The 20516-nt window shown below is 37.8% G+C and overlaps 1 protein-coding gene across 1 annotated transcript in view; it reads left to right on the top strand.

The window, feature by feature from the left end:
- LOC104464418 (transcription factor EC-like) overlaps positions 1-18993 on the top strand; it is a gene marked incomplete at its 3' end in the record, with an annotated part of 32890 nt that extends 13897 nt beyond the window's left edge. Inside the window, exons 2-3 of the mRNA XM_010077115.1 lie at positions 16225-16476; positions 18898-18993. Of these exons, the coding sequence (XP_010075417.1) occupies positions 16225-16476; positions 18898-18993 (348 nt within the window). The remainder of the gene's footprint in view (positions 1-16224; positions 16477-18897) is intronic.
- Positions 18994-20516: the final 1523 nt, after the last annotated feature.

Raw genomic sequence — 20516 nt, 5'->3', positions numbered from 1 at the left:
TTGTCGTCTTGCTTCTTCCAAGACATACATGTCCTTGGGCTAGTAAAAATTTTTAGTTTTACAGAGCAGAAATGAGATCTCACAATTCATTATAGATATAAACTGAAAATTGCAAATCCTTTTAAAAGGATTTCATGATCAATTCTCAGTAATGTAAGTAGAGATAAAATATGACACTGTCACACAACTGAAGAGTGGTATGCTTCTTAAGGACTTGTTTCACAGCTCACTAATGCAAGATGCCCTTGGCAATTACTGATTAAAGATTCAGTCCTTCAAACAATTGTCCATGTGAGCATTCCCCTGAAATCAGTGAAGGCCCTTGGTGGGATAAAATGGCAAAAGTGTAGGTAGTTGCAGGTTCATGGCCTAGAAAAGCATTAGCAAGGATAAAGACATTCTTGTAGCAATGAGCAGTGATTAAACAAAAACAATCCCCCCACTCTCACTGCCCCCCCCCGGCCCAACATGGAAGTAGATAGAGACAAAGTAAGCTCCTAATTAGCTAACAGGGAAAATGGTAACCGAAAGTAAGTAGGTTAAATAAAAACTATTTGATTGTGGAATCAAAACCTATGCAATAACAAAAAGTTCTAGAGAAACAGAAAAAAATGGAAGGAACCAAATTATTCTCGGGAATTAATATTTGTTAAACACATCTATTTCTTCATCCGACCTCAAGTCAGCTACCACCTTTGTGTCCACCTTCTGTTTTCCCTGTGTTGAAGCTATTGAGTTGAGGAGGATGGAGACCACTAGAGAAGGTCAGAACCCTGAAAGGTCCCCCCACCCTCTTTTTTTTTTCTAATCTGTAATACTCTATATACTGTATTTTAATACTAGTTGATTTTATTGTACAGTTGTAAAACAGAATCTGGAATTTATGCCATTGATCAGGGTTAACGATATCTATATATGCTTATATGTATACTTTATTTCCTACTGCTGTGCAGGCCGCTTCTTGCTGTAATCCTCTGTTTTCACCTTCTTACCCGTCTTTCTCTTTTTCTTACTCTTCACACATTTTCTTCAGATACAGTGTCCAGACCTGAAGCCTACAGCACAAAGACTTAGAGTTTTACTGCACAGCAGCCACTGGCACCATGAATCATTTTTATTTGCAAAAAACAGGACAGGCTTCTATGCAAAGACTTTTTTCTGTACACGTCACATCAAGGGAATCCCAGGTTGTCTTATATCAGAACTCCCAGATGGTGGGCTTTAAAGGTAGGTTTAGGAAACTAATAGCCATGTTCATCTCTCTTGTAACACACAGTTCTTATTGTTGAAGTGTAAATGCTAGGGTTACTGCACACCCAGTACACCGAAATTGAGTTTGTGTGCTGGGACTGGAAGAAGAAATGTTTACTGTGGAGTTTTCTGTGGCTTTTCCTGAATACTCAGACAAAAAAATATTCCCTGGTCCTTCAGTTCTCAGTATGTGAAGTATGGTTAGTAACCAAATTAGCTGGTGCCCAGGGCTGCCCTTCCAGGAGACACTTTCCCCTCCCATCCATGGCAGCTTTTGCACAGTGGAAACACACCTTGCACACTTTAACATAAAATCTGTATAGATAAGTTTCTGTGTACATCCTCCAAACAGTGAAACTGTACTACTGGCACTGCCTTCTTGTCCATGAGGGAGGAGAGAGTAGGATTTGCTTTAATTAAGCAGTTAAAGCTTTAATTATTTGCCTGCCTATTCATTGTCTGATCCAAATTTTGCCAACTAGAAGAAAATCACAGAATCACAGAATCACAGAATGTTAGAGATTGGAAAGGACTTCAAAAGATCATCTAGTCCAATCCCCCTGCCGGAGCAGGAACACCTAGATCAGATCACACAGGAACGCATCCAGGCGGGCTTTGAATGTCTCCAGAGAAGGAGACTCCACAACCTCTCTGGGCAGCCTGTTCCAGTGCTCCGTCACCCTCACCGTAAAGAAGTTTTTTCTCATATTCAAGTGGAACCTCCTATGTTCCAGCTTGAACCCATTGCCCCTTGTCCTATCACTGGATGTCACAGAGAAGAGCCTGGCTCCATCCTCCTGACACTCACCCTTTACGTATTTATAAACATTGATTAGGTCACCCTCCTAGCAACAAAACAACCAGGTCTACTTTGGATCCATAAGATGATCAAAAGTCTGGTGGGGGTTAGCCATGTTTTTTTTTTTGCTGGTAGTCTTTTGTATGATCCCCAGCCCATGCCGGCAAGGGTCTTTCTGGCTGATGTACTCCTGTGGTCTCTTCATCTTCATTGTAACATCAGGACCCTTTGTTCTGTGCAACTACCGAAAGCGAGTTAACCAGGATTTTCTACATCCAAGCTTGTTTTTATGCTGAACACCTTCTATTTCTTTGTTTTGTTTAGTAGTTGAACATTTCTTCTACCTGACCAACCAGGACATTTTCTTGTGCCAAACTGGGAACTCCAATCCTTTATGTTTATTATGGCAGCACTGCTTTGTACTGCTTACTGCTCGGGCCAGTTTTACACTTGGCACCTAAGTAAACAATCCACTAGAAAACTGGAATAGGGTCTAAATTTCTTCTTATGTTTCAACATTCTCTGGTTCTTTTTGACTACTTCCCACCTTATGTAATTGCTTTATCTTAGTTTTCCTTTTCTTCTTTTAAGGTTGTTTAGTTTTCATTATGTTGACAGATTCATCTTTCTTGTCTTTCACAGTTTTATTCTCTCTATTCTCTTGGGGAAGGTCTTTATTTTTACTTTCAAGTATTCTGTCTAGGAATACAGGGATACTCAAAATATCTTCTACGTAGAAACTGAAATTAATGTTCTTTCCATCACTCAGTCTTCTGACAGCTTTTGTCAAGTCCTAATTTTCTCTGCTTACATTATCAGCCTAATCTGGCCAGTTGGTCTAACCTTTCTAATTTTTCCTAGTCATAGTGTTATTCTCTTTCATAATCTTATTAAATCCAGTTCTCATTTTGCGCATATTCATCCTGAGTCAGCACTTCCTGCTCTTCCCAGTACTCTGAACACTGCTTCAAATCTTTCCGGCAAATAGGAGGTCAATGCTATCTGCAAGTGTCAGGTGACTTGAGTATTCTCCACTGATACTGCTATGCTTAGTTTCTCGTTCAAGATTTATGGAAACCTTCGTGCAGGAGGAAAGGGGGTTGGTGGTATAACTGAAAAGGACCTTTTCACTTACCTTGTTGAATGTAAATTTCAACGCAATTGCACTATAAATGTTGTTGAAAAACTCCAATAAGGTAAAGTGTACCTTTGGAAATGAAAACGAATCTTTAGTAATTGACATGAAAATCTTGCTTCAGGAATTGAAAACGCAGGTTAAATTTTGTCAGGCTGGAGACTCATAGATTAATGTTGCAATCTAAATTCCTCTGCTGGATATCCAGCTGTAGGGAGGAATGGCAGGAATTCTGCACTCCAAGTAGTGGGATTTCATAATCTTTAGGTAAGGATACCATTGCCCATTACAGAGATCATCCTGACTGTAACAGTGAGTTCTGCACTTGTGCAGCTGTGATCAAAGGAGGAGGAACGAGGCAAACAGCTCAGAGAGCAGCACAGCTACAGTCTGAGACTATGTTTGCCTATGATGTCCTTCCTCGCGGTTTTCTGTAAGGAAGCCTTCCCCACTCTGGCAAGCATTTAGGCATCCATTAATTCAGGGGAATGGTCCTGATGGCCACCAATGTACGGTTAAAATCTGGGCCTGACAGAATAAGGATGTTGCGAAAAAGTTAACTGTCTTACGTATATGCACTGCATACAGCTAAGGAAAAGGTGATGAGCCCAAGTGATTCTCAGTAAATGTGTTGTTAAACTACTTTAATACAATGATGAATAAACTGGGACAGCGAACTGAGCTGAGAACAACTCTAGTGTTTGATCTTGAAGATAATTATCTCATTCTAGGTTATGATAATTAAAGACCATAATAGGAAGAGTTCTGCCTCTGTGTTTAGGCTTTGTGGCCTTTTGAATGGCAACAGTGATGACAGACTGACAAAAGGATTGAAGGAAACTGACAACATGGCTAGACTATGATGCTATTGATTTCTTTCAGCATCTATTCAGTTAATGACACAGATAGGAAGTTTCTTTCCTTAGAAGTGCTGTATCATTTCTTCTTTAACTGAAATTCCAGCCAGAGTTAAGGAAATACCCTTATGAACCACTTCTCCTTTCTATCCCTTGAACCAACTCGATATACACAAACAGCTGCACAAATTACTCATGGCCAGATTCGTACTAGTCGTTTCTTGTTTGCCCTGTGGTCAGGTACCTGGGCTCTGGGGCAATGCTCTTTTGTAGAGGTGATAAAACCGATAGAAATCCAGCCACTGCCTGTAGGTAACTATGCTGGCAAACCAACATTTCTGCACTTTAACTGCGTGATGAAAATCAGGCTAATCAGTTCTTGCTTTATTTCATTTCTGTGATGGAATCACAGTTTTATCTGCCATCTTAAGGCAGACCAGAGAGACAACCATTTGCCTTCTTTCCATAACGTGGCCTACTGGTTATGCTGATAAATGCTAACTAACTCACTTGATAATTCAATAAAATTGTTAATACTAATAAGCTCACTTACTAAATCTTACTGTTAATATTCACAGCACACCACTTTGTTGTAGTACAAACAGTGATGTTTTCCTGCTTTACTCTGACAACATACTGAAGACTCTTTAAAATACTGTTATCATTATTAAATATTCTTACTTTCAACCAAAAAAACATTTGGGGGATAGAAAGATTTCACACAGATACGTAGCTATGACAATCATTTTTCTAGGCAATTGTAACAACTTATTTTTAACTTGTACATTCATTTCCAAATGAGGACCATTACATTTGAAAGACTTGTTCTGTACAATGCAGCTTATAATTAATGCTCTTAATAATGACTTACCAATTGTAATCTTTAATTCCATATTCACACAGGACTCTCATTTAAACTAAGTGGGAGTTTCTCTTGATTAATCCCAGTAAAATCAATCATCTTTTGTTAATTAACATCTGTTTATTTAGTAGATAGCGGCTAAAAATTGTTGAGTAGTTTGTGCTTACCCTTATATCACTCCTCCAGCTCCTATTCTGTAGTGTCTACTAAATGCATAAATGTTTGTTGTACCTGAATTGAAATAGAAATGCTATAAAGCACAATCTGACATGGAAGGACACATACTTGTTTCTGCTAGGCTGAGTTTTGATTCTATTTACGGTGTTTTTACAGGGGTTCTTGTTCTAAAGGTTTTTGATCTGTTGTACATTAGAAATGGTATTAATATCTTCTCTTTTTTTTTTTATTTTTTTCTAATTGAGTTACTACTGAATGGAACATGCTGTGAACTAAGATTAATTTAAATACATGTTAAAAGGCAAGACTGCTTGCTCAGTTCAGTACTGAAAGTACCAATTATGTTATTTTTGTGATATTTCAAGTCAACTGCAGAGTACAGCAAAACCTAAGTGTTTGGAGCCTTGCACTCTGTAAGTGTTCTCTCAATTAATTCTCAAATTCCCTTCTCCTCTTTAGCAGACATACATCAGTGTTAGGCTGAAAAATATATTTTCAGACTCAAACATGCAAAACTACAGTTCAGAAAAGACTCCTCAAGATAAACTATACAATTTTAAGTAAGAATTAACATTCGTTATAATTTCTGGTAATATGAGGTGTTTTTTCACTAACAAACAACTGGGCTCTTTATTTAACTCTTATTTGTAAGAATAGTGGCAAACACAAAACCTACAAAATTATTAAAATATTTCAAGGACCACGTAATTACTGCACTGTAAATCCACTGTTACTACTCTCAGAACATAACTGGAAGTGTATTGCTGAAAAAATATGCTGATTTGTAGGTGGTGTTCGAGTACTGAAGGTGATGTTTGCTAACCACATGAACAGCATGCCAACCACATCCTGAAGTGCGAACACAGTCAGACTCATTGCCACTTACAGCCATAAAACATATATGAACACAAAATGAACCAGGTGCATTTAAAAAATGCTCTTAACAACTGATATGAAATATTTTTTGTTACTTTGGTTCTCATATAGCTATCCTTGATGTGCCATTCCTGTTTTTGATTAAAACATCACCTACTGCTGTCAGCTAACCCAATCTGCTCCTCTTGTATGGAAGCACACTTTGTGGCCAAATCCTAAGCTGGCTCAAAATGATGCTGCCTTGGTTTCACAAAAAATCGTGTTGTGAAGCTGAACTTAAGATGCCTACTTTGAAAGCTTCCCCCTTTGCCCTCTTTATCACTCTGAGACTGAGGAAAGCAATAGAAAGCACATTTCTTAGGCTGAAGCTGGTTTTGTCTGTGTCTTTACAGCTATAACCCTTCACAGACTTAAAATAAATTGTCCAACAGCTTAGCCTCCCTGATGTGACTACCTCACCAAATGACCTTATGCTACTGGCTTCCTCCGTTCTTGCGGTGCATGGGCTGGGGGGTGCATACCTTGGTACAGTTTGTTTTCAAAATGAGGGAGGACTGAAATACACGAAAAAGGGGTTAGTAATAAGCAGTGCTGTCATCTGGTGGTGAAATTCTTACCACTTCTAACAAAGTGATCATGCTTTTCAATAAATGAGTTTCACTTTTTTTGAGGAAGTTGATGTAGTCACCTTGGCATACAGTCATGAATCTTTCTTACTAGAAATAGGCAAACCCAGTGGTTTTATCCCAAAGCACTAAACCTTTTGCATGTACTTTATTTTTGAAGAAGAATAGCATGCCAGAGGTAGGCTTACTGTGTTCAGGTTTTGTCTTTTTCTTCTTTAGCTTGTGCTGCCAAAACATAACAATGTTATTGGAAAGCACATTATAAATGTTATTATTTGTGTGCAAACACCACTTGTACAATGAAATGAAGGCATAAGGACAAAAAGACATACCCCTCCCTCAGAAATATCAGTACACTCAAATGCCAAAGTACTATCTTTTCCTCTCAAAATTTTACCTGGGAAGCCAAAAAAAAAAGTGTGTAGCGAACAATGAGAAACTTATTACTTCATGCCTCCTCTTCACACTTTTTAAGGCTGATTCCTCTCTTAATGTTTAAAGTGAAATACAAGTGAAAAAAATATTGTTGTCACATGAAAACAATTAGAAATCAAAGAACAAATTAGAGTCTTTTGAAACCATCCAGGAATTTACTAAAGCAGCCATCACACCAGTGATTTATCTTATTTTGGTTCATTCATTCTGAAGTTCAGCCACCTGACTTTCTCATCTACACATAGAGGTAGTGCACATACCTGCTGGTTCTCTCCAAAGTTAGACCTATATTCCAGACTTACCTATGGATAACAAAATAGACTATATGAATCTTATATTCATCTTTTGTCTTTTCTGAGTGCTTTATCTGAAGTTAAATAGTTAAAAATGTTGACATTAAAATACAAACTCTCATGTCTGCAAGCATTTTCATTTTTCCTGATCCCTGTATCAGCCTGCTTTATATGAATCCTATATTGAGGAGTAGACTTTTTTTTGAGATACGATATTTGTCAGAAAATCTTGAAACTCTAAATAAAATACATCACTCTAGTTGCAGATTTCCCATCCTGATATAACTCTAAATTTTATGGATCTGTGTTAGTTGTTGCAGTTGACAAATACAGAACTTCTAATGCTATATTGTTTCTTCTACAAGGACTGAACAAACTGCACTGGTGGAAGTTCATTAACAGAAGATTTTTAACTAAAAACTAGGTGATTGTACTTTCCATATTCAAAACTTATTTTCCTTGCATATATGTGTGATACCCTCTTCTCCATGTAATAGCATCTTACTAGCTGACCTACTTTGAATGACTTCTGGAGACAGAGACAAGTGAAGTAAAGGTTTCAGGACCCAGCTCTTTAAACATAACTAGCTGTACAAGAAGCTTCTCAAGCTTCTTTCCATTTTTCACATGCAAGAGTCGCATTCACTGTCCTTTAATAACACCAACAATAAAGATGAACTGGAAAAGTAAAGATTTATTATATTCACAGATCTCATGAATCAATGAGAGACTGGACAGGGTCGCTGTGCCGAGTCAAAGTAAGGATATTAACCAGGGTTTCATAATTTGATTGTGGTCCATTGTAATGCTTCTGTGGCCTATTAACCGTAGTGTTTGGTTTTATTCATAGTTTATATTTTCAGCTGAAATCCTAACTTAAATCAAAGGGATAGTTTTGTAAAAAAACTTCCTGTAGTTTACTTTCCTTAACTTTATAGGCTGTTTTTATAGTGCAATGTTAAAAACTTGTCTTTTTCTGCCAGTGAAGACCACAAAGTCATCGAGACTCATTGTTATTTTAAAACATGACAAGCTGGCCTCAGGACCTTAGGGATCCTTTCTTCAGAAGTCAAGCTGGTGACAGATAAGGAGCCATCAGAGCTGTGTGTATCTTAACTGCAGGAGTTCAATTAAGAAGCCAAGAGTGTCTCAGGCACACCAGTGCAAATGGAAGTGCTTGCTTTGATAATGTCTCTGTAGCTGCTCAGTGCAGGCAGTTGGCTTCCCCCAACTCATTTCTGATTGCACAAGGAGGTTAGCACAGAGGAATACCTGAAAGGACTGAGCTCCATCAATGCTCAGTGAGTGCTAGAGAATACCACAATGGGGAAATGCTGTCAAAATACCTGCGTCTGCATGGGGATTTGACAGGAAATGGCTAGCTGTAAGATTTAGCCTCTAACAGCCACAGCTGTGAGAGCCCTGCTGCCTTTCTCTCCCTGAAAGAAACGCTGTTCTGCTGCTTATGCTGTGCAGAGAAAGTTTCCTTATCCAGAATTGATTTCTGCAAAGTCTGTTTTACCGTTCTTTTTCTCCCACATTCCTCTTGCTTTTCATAATGGTTGGCAGCATGATGGAGAATTTCTGATTGCTCCCATCCTACCCCACATTTATAATTATCAGCTATTTTTAGACACTGAGATACAAAAATACAGAAGCAGTAGTCATTGTTGAAGACATGGCTTTTGTCAAAGAACTTCAAAATGTTTCCTCTTCAGCCTCTTCACCCTTGAAAGAACATTCACAAGTTCCTGATGAATATGATGTCAAAGGTTAAATAAGATGAAAAATAGTGCATTAGAGTCACATGAGAATTTTTTCTTAACTTGAAAGCTACTGTAAAGCATCAGCTAAACACAGCTGTGAGTTGCTAGACTGGATGTCTTTTGCTTTGTATTCTATCTTCATGCATATTAATGCAGAAGGACTCATCTAGTCGGATCAAAGTTCCAATACGAAAAATATTCACATTTAAAAATTAATTACTGTGTTTAAAGTAATTAACTGACACAATCACACATGCTTTTATAAACTAAACATTAAAGTGAACAACTACATTACTTGGTGATAGCTTTTAGATGGAACAGAAGTGTATAATTACAAAATTAAGTTGAAATTTAATTTTATTATGAAATAATTTTACAAATACACTTTTCTCAAAAAGTTTAATAGAAAGAGCAGGACAAACAAACAACTGATGTTCATTTGTAATAGAAGTTAAAAAGGATTATTTCATCACTAAAAATGCCTTTTTTCCTCACCCTTAAAATCCATTTGAAAATCCTCAGAAATGAAGCTAAAATAGTCTGTGTTGTGACTATGTTTCTTATCTTAAAATGGAATTAGACTTTTTGGGTACTCACAGAACATTCTAATAATTGAAAAGTTCATAATTAGATGCTTATTTTCTGACACAGTGGCTGAAAAGAACATGAAGCCCCATAACTCAAACAGTTCCAGAAAGGTGTTATGCTCAGGACTAATGATAAATGATGCGAAACCATCAGGGTGAGAAATTTTACTTCAAAAGCTACTAAAACAGTGGAACAAATTAACATCTAGCATAAATGGCAAGTTGCAATTAAGTCTACTGAGTTCTGTCCAGTATATTATGACCATATTTAAGCATATTTTTTGTAGCAGAAATCTAAGGACTTATTAAATTGAGAGTGATTTTTCATCAAAAAAAGAGTTGCTGCTATAATAGCCAGTTCTCAGATCCAAAAATCCATAAAATTTAAACATAGAAAGGGCTATTAGACCATTCATTCTAATTCCTCTAAAATCATAGACTTTTATATTCCGTTCAGTTATTATTTTAGTATTGAGCTTTGAGTCCGAGAATGTGTTTGACAAAAGCATATCTTGGATTTGGCTAATGCTTCTCTTCCAAAAAGTCACCAACGCTTAGTCTGAAGAAAACAGCAGCTAGAGCATTTCCTTTTGAGTATTTCACTGTTTATTCACATAATTTCCAATATGAGCTTGCCTAACATCAACTTGTGGCCAGTGGCTCTTGCCATGCTTTCTGTGCTAGCTGAAAGACTGTCACATTCAGCACCTCTCACAAATTTCATAAATTTAAATTTGACAAGAACATAGCTGAGTTTTTTTTAAATTTTCATTGAAGCACTCTTTTATTGATCTTCAGTTACTGCCATAGTTCTTTTCTGCATCCCTTAAATTTTTTCAACAAAGTTTTAAAAATACTTAGGGCAGAAATATTTTTAGCATTCCATTATTGATCTCTCCTGAGCCATAAATAAAAGCAGAGAAAAGCCAGGCTCCTATTCACTACTTCCTTTATGCCATTTTCCATTTCTTGCTGTAGCATCACCTGGACGCTCCTGCTGAGTTTCTGGTTTGTTATGACCCTAAATTCTTTACAGGCTTGTTGCTTCCAGTGTTTTCTCCATTCACTTTTCTCCATTGTTTCATCCTGTATTTCTTCCTCCAGCATATGCAGATGTGTATTTGGCTGACTGTGAACACATTTTCTTTCAATGGGATCACTACTGTAAAAAAAAAATATTATTTTTAGTCTTTTTTTTTCATTAGTCTCAAATCACTGATGGAAATGTTGAGTAGAACAAGACTGAAGAGCCCCTCTTTCTGACACTCAGCCTTTGCTGATTACTTTCTTGTGCATGTTCGTCATTCAGTTCTTAATCCAGTTAAAACATGCTTTATTGATATTGTGTAGTGCTATATTTTTAATTAGAATATTGAATGATACTAAGTCAAAAGGCACACAAAAGTTGAAGTGTATTATACCTACATCGTTACCTTTGTCAACCTAACTCGAAATCTCATCAAAGAACAGAGGTAGATTTGTTTGACAAGGCTTATTTTGCACAGAACTATGTTGACTAACATTAATTATATTCCTATCTTTTAATAATTTATTAATTGAATCACTTTTCAGTTTTCCTATTATTTCTCCCAGGACTGATGTTGGGCTAAGCAGCCTGGGAGTACAGGTATCACCTGCCTGCCCTTAGTGGAATACCAATACGAGATGTAGCTCTGCTACTTACTGGAGTATTGTTGACATTGTTCATGCCTCCTCTAGGTCCACTAAATATGCCCTCATTCTTACTTTTGGCATCATAGGTATTCTTTTACTTACGGAAAAAAAAATCTCATCAGCAAATGTGGAAGTAAAATAGTTTATGTAAATAAACTGCTGAAGGCCTAGTTCTGCCATTGTGCAATGTATTAGAAATGAAAGTAAAATTAGTGTGAATGTGGGAAAAGATGTTACACAACTCTACCACAGTTTTACAACATGATGATGTGTGCTGAAATTAGAAAGAGCAATTGAAGAAGTTTGAATATGCATCTGTAATTCTGAAAGGCTCTTATGTTCTTGTTCTCAGAACTGGCTTCTCAGTGAGATACAAAACAGAAATAGGTACAGTCAGTTACACGTACATTGGGATCTTTTCTGTATTACAAAATCCATCTCAAAGTGTTCAGTTCTGTTCTAGCTTTGTTCTAGTGGCATTATAATATCTGAGTTTGGTCTGGATCCTTTTGGCTCCCTGCATGCTTGATGTTTCTGGTTCTGAATTGGCTTTAATTTCACCATGATTAGGAAAGCCAGATAACAGACAAAAGCTGCGCCTAAGAGGGAGTGAATAATCTATTTACTGTTGAACTTTATGCTGTCCTTCACACCTCAAATAATCTGAAATAATTAGCATTTAAAGTTCATGGTCACAGCTGCTGCAAGAGAATGCCTGGGAGGAGAACTAGCACTTCATCTGCACAAATCTGCCACCTTGTCACACCTTGCACACAGAGCAGTCAAACAAGCCTATATAACTTCAGGAGCACTTCACAGGAAGGCTCAGATCACAGACTGTACCAAGAGCTAGAGCTGGTGTACCGGTAAGAAAACACTAAGTCCTGAGCTGTGCCTGAGGCTTTTGTGAGTCAGAATTTGAATCATCAGGTGGTCACTGGGTGTCTGGTAGGGATTCCCAGAAATCAGGTATGTCAGTGAGCAAGGTCATCCATTTAACAAAAAAATAGGAAAGTAGAGAGACATTTAATAGAAAACTGTCTTCTGAGAGCTAGAAGATATGCTTTATCAAATCATGTTGCTTAATTTGTGTCAGAGTGAGAAACCAGGTATCACGGAGCCGCGAGCTTCTTGGATGTTCTACCCTGAAAACCATACCAGGGTCTTCCTTTAAAGCTGTTCTGCTTTAAACAAATTATTAAATATTCATTGACCTAGAGAGAGGAAAAAAAAGACGGTAACCCTATATTCAGACTGTTGGGGCAATAAAGGGTGTGTCAGCATCAACATTGCAGGCAGGTCCCTGGTCCGAAGAAGATTTAATGATTTTATATATGGGAGGACTCATAGACTGGAGACATTCAGAGAGCATCACCTTAAAATTTCATGTAGTCTCTGACAAAATGTTCTCGTAGATTATGGGAACTCCTCAAAAGATGAGGAATTAGAAAATTAGTTTCCTAATGCAGCTGGAAGATATTGTACTGGGATTATTGGGTGAAATGAGGATGCTTCTGTGCCAAAAAAATCTTTCCTTTTTCAGTTTTTTGAGGAAAGACTTTATCAGGTAGATCCAGGACATGCACATAATCAAGGTCTCTAAGCAGCTAAGTGCATGTCCATCTGGGCTTTTTTACTTGTGGCACTATTTATGTGTGGGAGTGATCTTTTGGTTATTTTGCTTTTAGCATTTATTTCAATGAACTCTTATCCTGATACTATTCTTTTTCACAGACTTAATAATGATTATCCAGAGTTTCAGTATTTAGAGTACCAATTCAAATTTCCCTAACTATTTCTAGATTTCTTTTGCTTCCTCAGGTGCTCAGGGCCTTGTCCAGTCAAGTTTTGAAAATCTCCAATGATGGGGATTCCATGACCTCTCTGGGCCACTTGTGCCAGCACTTAGCCACTCATTTTACACCATTAAAAAGAAGCTCAAAATGAAGTCAATGTTTAATGTTTGCAATTATGGTAATATATAGTTATTTAATAATAGTTATTTAAAAGTTTATATAATCTAAAATTTTCAGAAAACCTAAACTGAATCTTAGATGAATATTACTGATACAATAAAACTCATCCAGCATCCCAGTGGAAAATAAACTGATCAAATTGCTCAGTATTTGACACTGGGTTATCTGGTTTCATAAAATAACTAACTTTTGAGTTTCTGCTCCTATTTCACACATGTTGCATGGGCAGTTTTAACAGTCATTTCAATTTTTTGAGAGCTTGACTTGCAATTGTAGAATTCATTTAGCATAGCACGATGTTTTTTCCCCATTTATTACACATGACCAGTATGATCATAAAAACTGGATCCCAGCTCTGCTTTGTCTTTACATAGTGGTTTGACTTTCAAAAGTAGATACTTTTTTAACCTCAGTGGCTCTGCTTTGTAATGACTGCAACTGGCACAGTAAGGGAGATGGAGAGGTTTGCAAAACCGTACCAACAGATCCCATCAGTGAAGCTTTAAATTCTTTTCCTGTTTGCAGATGTTCAGGAGAGTATTGAGAGGATATAAGCACTGAAAGAATATAATACAAAACAAGTACTCCTGATAAACTTGATTTTTTACCTTTGCTTGGTGGGATGACCCTATGGTAGTTCACTCGGAATTTGGGCTGCAGAGGGATTTTGATCTGTCACTAACAATCTAACATCCAGAGAAAGACAAAACTAAGCCATTGACATTTCAGCAATCTTCTTGTGGCAGAACACACTTTCTTATTATAATTCCTTATTAAAAACAAATTTTTGAAAAAGGTATTATAGACTTTGCACACTGTAAATTTCTTATGTTTCCCATGTAATTTGAAGATATGTGATATTCTGGATTTCATGCTTCAGGTAGGCCTGTACAATTTCTGAGACAACAATTCATTGCTCATGATGATCATCAGCTTCATTTAAGAGAAAAAAGTAGTTGGGGTGAAATGCAGTAGATGCATTTGTAGCCGATGCATTGATCCCACTCACATTTATGCCATGTGAAGAAGCTGTGTTTTCAAAGCTGTTGATTGCTGGAAAGTAATCTTCATCAGTGTAGGCAGTGCAAGGGTCTGGGTAGTGGTCATTTTGCATAGATTCATTCTGTGACCCTAGAGTCCAGCACAAGCACAAAGGGTCCATGGCTGCTTCTGAAACAGCAGCAGGAAACAAAGGTACACAGCATATCCCATATTTTCTTTCCCTCAGCACATTGCATTTCACCCAAGATCAATTATCTGGTTAAACTGGCACGCAGTAGATTTCATGTTTGGATTCTAATTTAAGAAACTGCTTGAACATTTAACTTTCAATATGAGCTTAAGTGTTACTGAAGCTGGAGGAGTAAATAGATGCATAAGTATCTGAATGATTTTGATAGCTTTACATGTATCCTTACACATGATAAATCAGAGCTTAAATTAACAGTAGATCATACACTTCCTAAAACTAACAGAAATATATCAGTTAAAACAAATAATATCATGATTTAAGTAAATCCCAAATATACATTTAGTTTTAAAACCTTATATAGGATGCATGACTTCCTAACATAAAACAGGGGAAAATCTAAACAGTGTATTTAAGATTTTATAGAAATATTTTAATGGAATATTTTTTAAAAACATTAAGGTTTACATCAAAATAATTAATATTATATTAATTACTGCATGTCTTAATCTTTTTATATGACTAGAAAATTAGTTTAAAGAAACATAAATAAAATAATTCTAGACATGCCACCATATCGTGATTAAAAATAAAGTAGGTACTGTGATATTGTACAAAAATATAGCTAATTTAAATGCAAACCTCTTTTATGGGCTATTTATCTCTGCTTACGTATGTTAAGGGAATTAAAAAGTTTGTTTAAATGACTGATTTTTTTTTTTTTTGGGTAGAAAAAGGGCTGCAAAGCAAGTCTTATTATTATTTAGCAAATATTAATCATGCTTACACAGAGGCCACTTGAGAAAAATTTATTACAAGAAATCTGTGACTAGTCATGTAGTAGGAAGAGGAGAAAGCCACAGGGCTGAAATGACAGTAAGGTTTGTGTATGCAGTGCTCCTCTGGTAGTTAAATTGCAGGAATGTGACACGGATCTGAAATGGGAGCTGTTTGAAGTAGCAACTGTCAATCTCTCTAATCAAAGGATGGCCCAAAGTCTTACTCAATTAGCCATTTTGGCATGACCACTCAGTTTATAAAGTCCTACCAACTCAAAAAGTGATCTGTCCTCAAGAGGCACTTCAAGCAGACTGTGTGGTTTGAGGATGGTGAACAGTCATCCAGGACCATAGTTTGTACTCTTTATTTTCTTCGGGGTTTTTTTTGCTGAAGTGCAGTAATGCCTCATTCAACTGACTGTACTTATTACAAGGTGAGCCAAATGTGGATTTAGGTATGAGTGAATGTCTGCTGCTGTTGATATTACTTGAAGTTGGTTGGATTATATTTTTCTTTATACATTTATTTACTCTTTTAAATACAAAAGAGTATACACACTGTGATATTAATTTTAGAGTACATATATGCTTGTAAATTTGATTGTAACGATCAGTGATTTCAATAGAGATCATTCTTAAATGAGAAAAGAATAATGTATAGCATACTTATGGTCTTTTCTCAGGATCATGTTTATCTTTTCTAATTCTATTTTTCTTTCATAATTATTCAGAAGGTTTATTCAGCTGTGTTGGGTGACAATGGTAAACCAATAAGAAATGTGGATGGGTGCAAAACTGAAAAAATATTTAAGGTCAATAATAATTCTATCCAAGTGTTATTAAAACCAAATCTATTGTTTAGAAGTTTTTTAAATTTAACATATGGGAAAATACTGGTACCAATAACTTGAAATTTTAGCAATTATTTCCATTTCTTCCCAGGTCCAAACGCACTTGGAAAACCAGTCTAGATACCACATACAGCAAAGCCAGAGGCATCAGGTGAAGCAGTACCTGACTCTTGATACCAAGCTGTCCAGCCAGACGCTCTCCCTGTCCCACTCCCACACAATCCAGCCTGTGGGAGTGACCCCCATTTTAAGAAACGGACACATGCCTCCCGTCAGCGATATTGGCACACCAGAAAGCCCCGTAACCAAGCTGCTGGCCCTTGGAGGCGAACACGAAAATGCGGTAGGGCAGGGCTGGTGAAAGGAATGGGAAAATGGGCTTTGTGTACTTCTACAAAAACATTACGTGACCTGCCATGTATTGGTAGTGGGCAAGAGATGACCCTCTTTCCTTTCATGGGGACTTCAGTTGCATCACTTGCCCCCTGAATCCTTTTGTATTACGTGGGTGATTCCCTTGAATGCCTGTGAATACCTTAGTGCATGATCAGGCTTCTAAATTACTGCCAGTTAAAATGTACTGTTGCATCTTTTTATCTATGCGTCATACATTGCTGTCCATTTTTTGAATATGTACTTTGCAATACAAAACTTTTTTTTTCAGATGAGAGTTATTTCTGTCTAAAAGTATTATCCTAGATGCATAGCAAAGTTAAATAGTGATTACCTTAAAGATGTAACTGAAAGAACCGCTCATTCATTTTTCAGTTAGCTGATATATTTATATATGCATTATCTTGGGTAAATTGGTATAGATATGCTAACTTTAGTGCCACCATCAATTTTAATAGAGGTACAGCTATTATACAATGTTAGATTCTCAGCCAGTGTGAGATGTAGATCATTATGGCCTTTAACACCTCAATAGATTTCAAAAGAGACTGCTTATTAGGTAAAAGGGGAATTCCTACAGGAATAAGAAATGGAGATCTTGTACCTTATCTTGGGCTTTTACAGAACAGAAGACTCTCACAGTGTGACCCATTTGAGCATTTGGATGTTATGCATGGGGGAACTGAAAAAAATAAACCTGGCACTTTCTGGATTGCCCATCTGGGGCCCCTCCAGTCCTTCTGCATTGGCAACTCACATTTTATGTCAGGTTTATGGACTACTGGAGCCACTAGACTGCAAAGATTATTTTAGATTGCCTTTGTGGAGGCCTCTGTGATCACCTCTGTGCTGGAAAGTGCAGCGTGCTGGAGCTGATCTCAGGCACTTCGGGTGTCCGACCAAGAACAACGGGTGCCTGCCCTTGAACCACTCTCTGTCCTGAAGAGCAAGATGGCTGCTTGTAAATCACTCTCCTGAGCTGTGCCTTGTGACGACTGGGAGAGTGATAGTTGGCACTGGCCAAAATCCTCACAGGTTTCATTCCAATTGTTTGAAAAATCCCATCCCATAGTCTCAGGGAGATGACTGGCACAGTGTAATTTCCTAGTGCGGCTGTGCCCTGCGGTTCAGTGTAGGCTATAGTTATATTAGTAAATAATATAAAGCCAACACACAGGTAGTCATTCATGTTGTCTAATTGCTGGCATTTTTTGGCATCCTTTTGGCCCTGACAGCACTTTTCTGGACAAGACTGGGCACAACTTCTGGGACAGCACATGTCTAGTTTTGAGAGGAAGAGGAGTGCATGTATGAGCTGTGCTGGTCCACGTAGCCTAAAAATCTGTGTTGAAAGGCCTGTGTGACACTTTCTTTTGTTGCATAGGACCCTCTACATTTCCTTCAGCTACAGCTCTTCAGGCAGCTCCCAAGAGCTGCTCAAGAAGCCTCAGAGCAGGACTCAACTCCTGTGGATGTTAGAGCTAACAGTGACAGGTTCATCATGGGGTCTTTCCCAAAGTTATTTTGTGAACAGAACTGGGCCAAAATTATAATTCAAAACTCATGCTGTACCTTGTCCAAATCTATTTACCATAGAATCATAGAATGGTTTGGGTTGGAAGGGACCTTAAAGTTCATCGAGTTCCAACTCCCCTACCATGGGCAGGGACACCCTCTACTAGCCCAGGTTGCTCAAAGCCTCATCCAGCCTGGCCTGGAACACCTCCAGGGATTGGGCGTCCACAGCTTCTCTGGGCAACCTGTTCCAGTGTCTCACCACCCTCACAGTAAAAAATATATGTCTGTAAAGTATTCACTCTTTCATCCCAAGGAATGAATTAGCTATTCCATCTGCTTCAGTAGTTTTTTATTCAGATTAGAACAAAACTGGGACCAGAAAGGTATCTGGAGAAGTATCCAGTGTGCTGCCAAACACAACACAAACCTCTGCCTCCTGAATCTTGAGAGCAGTGTGTAACACCACATCTTGAGTGACTCACGCTCTTGCAGAGCCACAGGTTCCTTTCAGCCTTCCTGCACCAATGCAACAATACACTGTGGATATGACATTTGATGAAGGTGACGGATCAGAGTTACAACTTAGCAATGCACTCCTGTCATCTGATCTTGGTGTTGCAATAAGGGGTTAAAAAAGGGGGTGGGCTGGTGTTTGGGAGGAAAGGAGTAACTTGCTAAACAACAAAAACTGTTTTCACAAGAGGTAAAAAATTCTAATATTGTGTAAACGTGCTTGAACTATTTGAATTTTAAGATATAAACTTCTGAAATTCAGTTTTATTGATGCAATAAATTCTCAAGATTTATTTCCATTATTTTTATAATGATTGGTCTTAAAATATTATTTTATCAGATGGAAGAAGTGATTGAAGACATAATCAATATGGAATCAAGTTTTAATGATGAAGGGATTGGTTGTTCTGAAACTCCTCTACTAATGCAAAGAACTGTAAGTATGTTGTGGAATTTCATCTTGCTGTTTATAATAACGAACTTCATTGAGTGATTCATGCACATGTCACACTTCAGAGGTTAAAGCAGTACTATCAGTGGACTATTCTTTCTCTTCAGTTACTTGTCTTTTTGTCAAGAAATATTATAGGTAAGGTTCCAATGTGGTGAGACACAGTTGTTGTAAGTGGTGTGAAGAGCATTTGGAGTTCTAGCCCAGCAATAGGTCTGGTGCATAACCCATTGGACATACTAATTCCCATGCAGGACTACGGATAAGAGGAGTCTCTAGACCCTAGAAGGCCTTTTAAAGTCTTGCTTGAAGATCCTTCTACCTCATCTAAAAACGTCAAAGCTTCCCCACATGATAGTTTCTACAGTACAGTAGTTTCTCCAGTGTGTTATGCTGAAGCAAGGGTGGGCTCTAGTTCTTTACTTTTCATAAAGGCAACTTGCACTTAGCTGAATAATTTCAAGGACAAAGATGAGAGCTGTAACTTTTCAGATGAAATGCTTTATAGGAACAAATGGAACAAACTGTCATAATTTTGTAATGTCTTTTTGTAAAGAAATTACAGAGTATTAACAAAGGTTACTTATATTTACACATACATTACACATTTGAAGAGGAAGGATTGACCTTTTCTGAACACAACAGCGCAGAGAGCATTATTATTTGTGAAAATATGAATATATATGAATTGTGAAATCAATAGCTGTAATGCAACACATTTTATAGAATGGATGTTCTTTGTCCTCTCAACCCTAATATATCTTGAGAACTAATTTACACAGATTTTTGTCCTCAGGGCCTTGAAACAGGTACTGATAAAGGGAAACTTCACTCTGATGAAGGCAGAAGAATTTTCACAGGCTTTGACAGTCTACAAAGTTCATTTCAGAATACAGAGTCAGGTGCTTGCTCTTAATCACTCACTGGAGGAGCATCTTTTTCCAACTACAGAACATCACTGTCTACAAAAATACCTCAGAAGAGAAGATCTCTGCACCTCTGTGTTGTCCACTACAGATTCCAGTACTAATAACAATTAATAATTCCATGAATACCTGGCATTTGCATGCCAGCTACAGAACTAATACAGTCAGATTGATTTATACATATCTCAGTACACAACATAGCAAAGAATTGCTCCCTGGAGAGTGAATTAATATTTTGGGTCAAATTAACATGAGGCAGGGGATGATCCTTTCAGGTGTGATACTGTGGGATGGTGATGAGAGCATGAATTCTGGGTTTTGTTTTGGACCCAGACTCCCTCAGACTCTGTCGCTGAGATCAGCTGCTTCAGAGCCGACCCAGCTCCAACAGACAGACTGATCACGAGGCACAGGGGGATTTTTTGGGAGATTCCTTCAACAGGAGAACCCCAGGACAGCGGCGTAACCCGAATCCCAATGCCGTGACGCGGGACTTACCAGGGCAACGGTGACCACACCCCCCTAGCGGAGAGCTAGCACAGAGCAGGGGCGGCACCCGCAACACCCTGCAGCAGCAGAGGA

The sequence above is a fragment of the Pterocles gutturalis genome, unplaced genomic scaffold (assembly GCF_000699245.1).
Source record: "Pterocles gutturalis isolate BGI_N339 unplaced genomic scaffold, ASM69924v1 scaffold21448, whole genome shotgun sequence".
NCBI classification, from domain to species: Eukaryota; Metazoa; Chordata; class Aves; order Pterocliformes; family Pteroclidae; genus Pterocles; species Pterocles gutturalis.
This window is presented reverse-complemented; position numbering and strand designations above follow the sequence as displayed.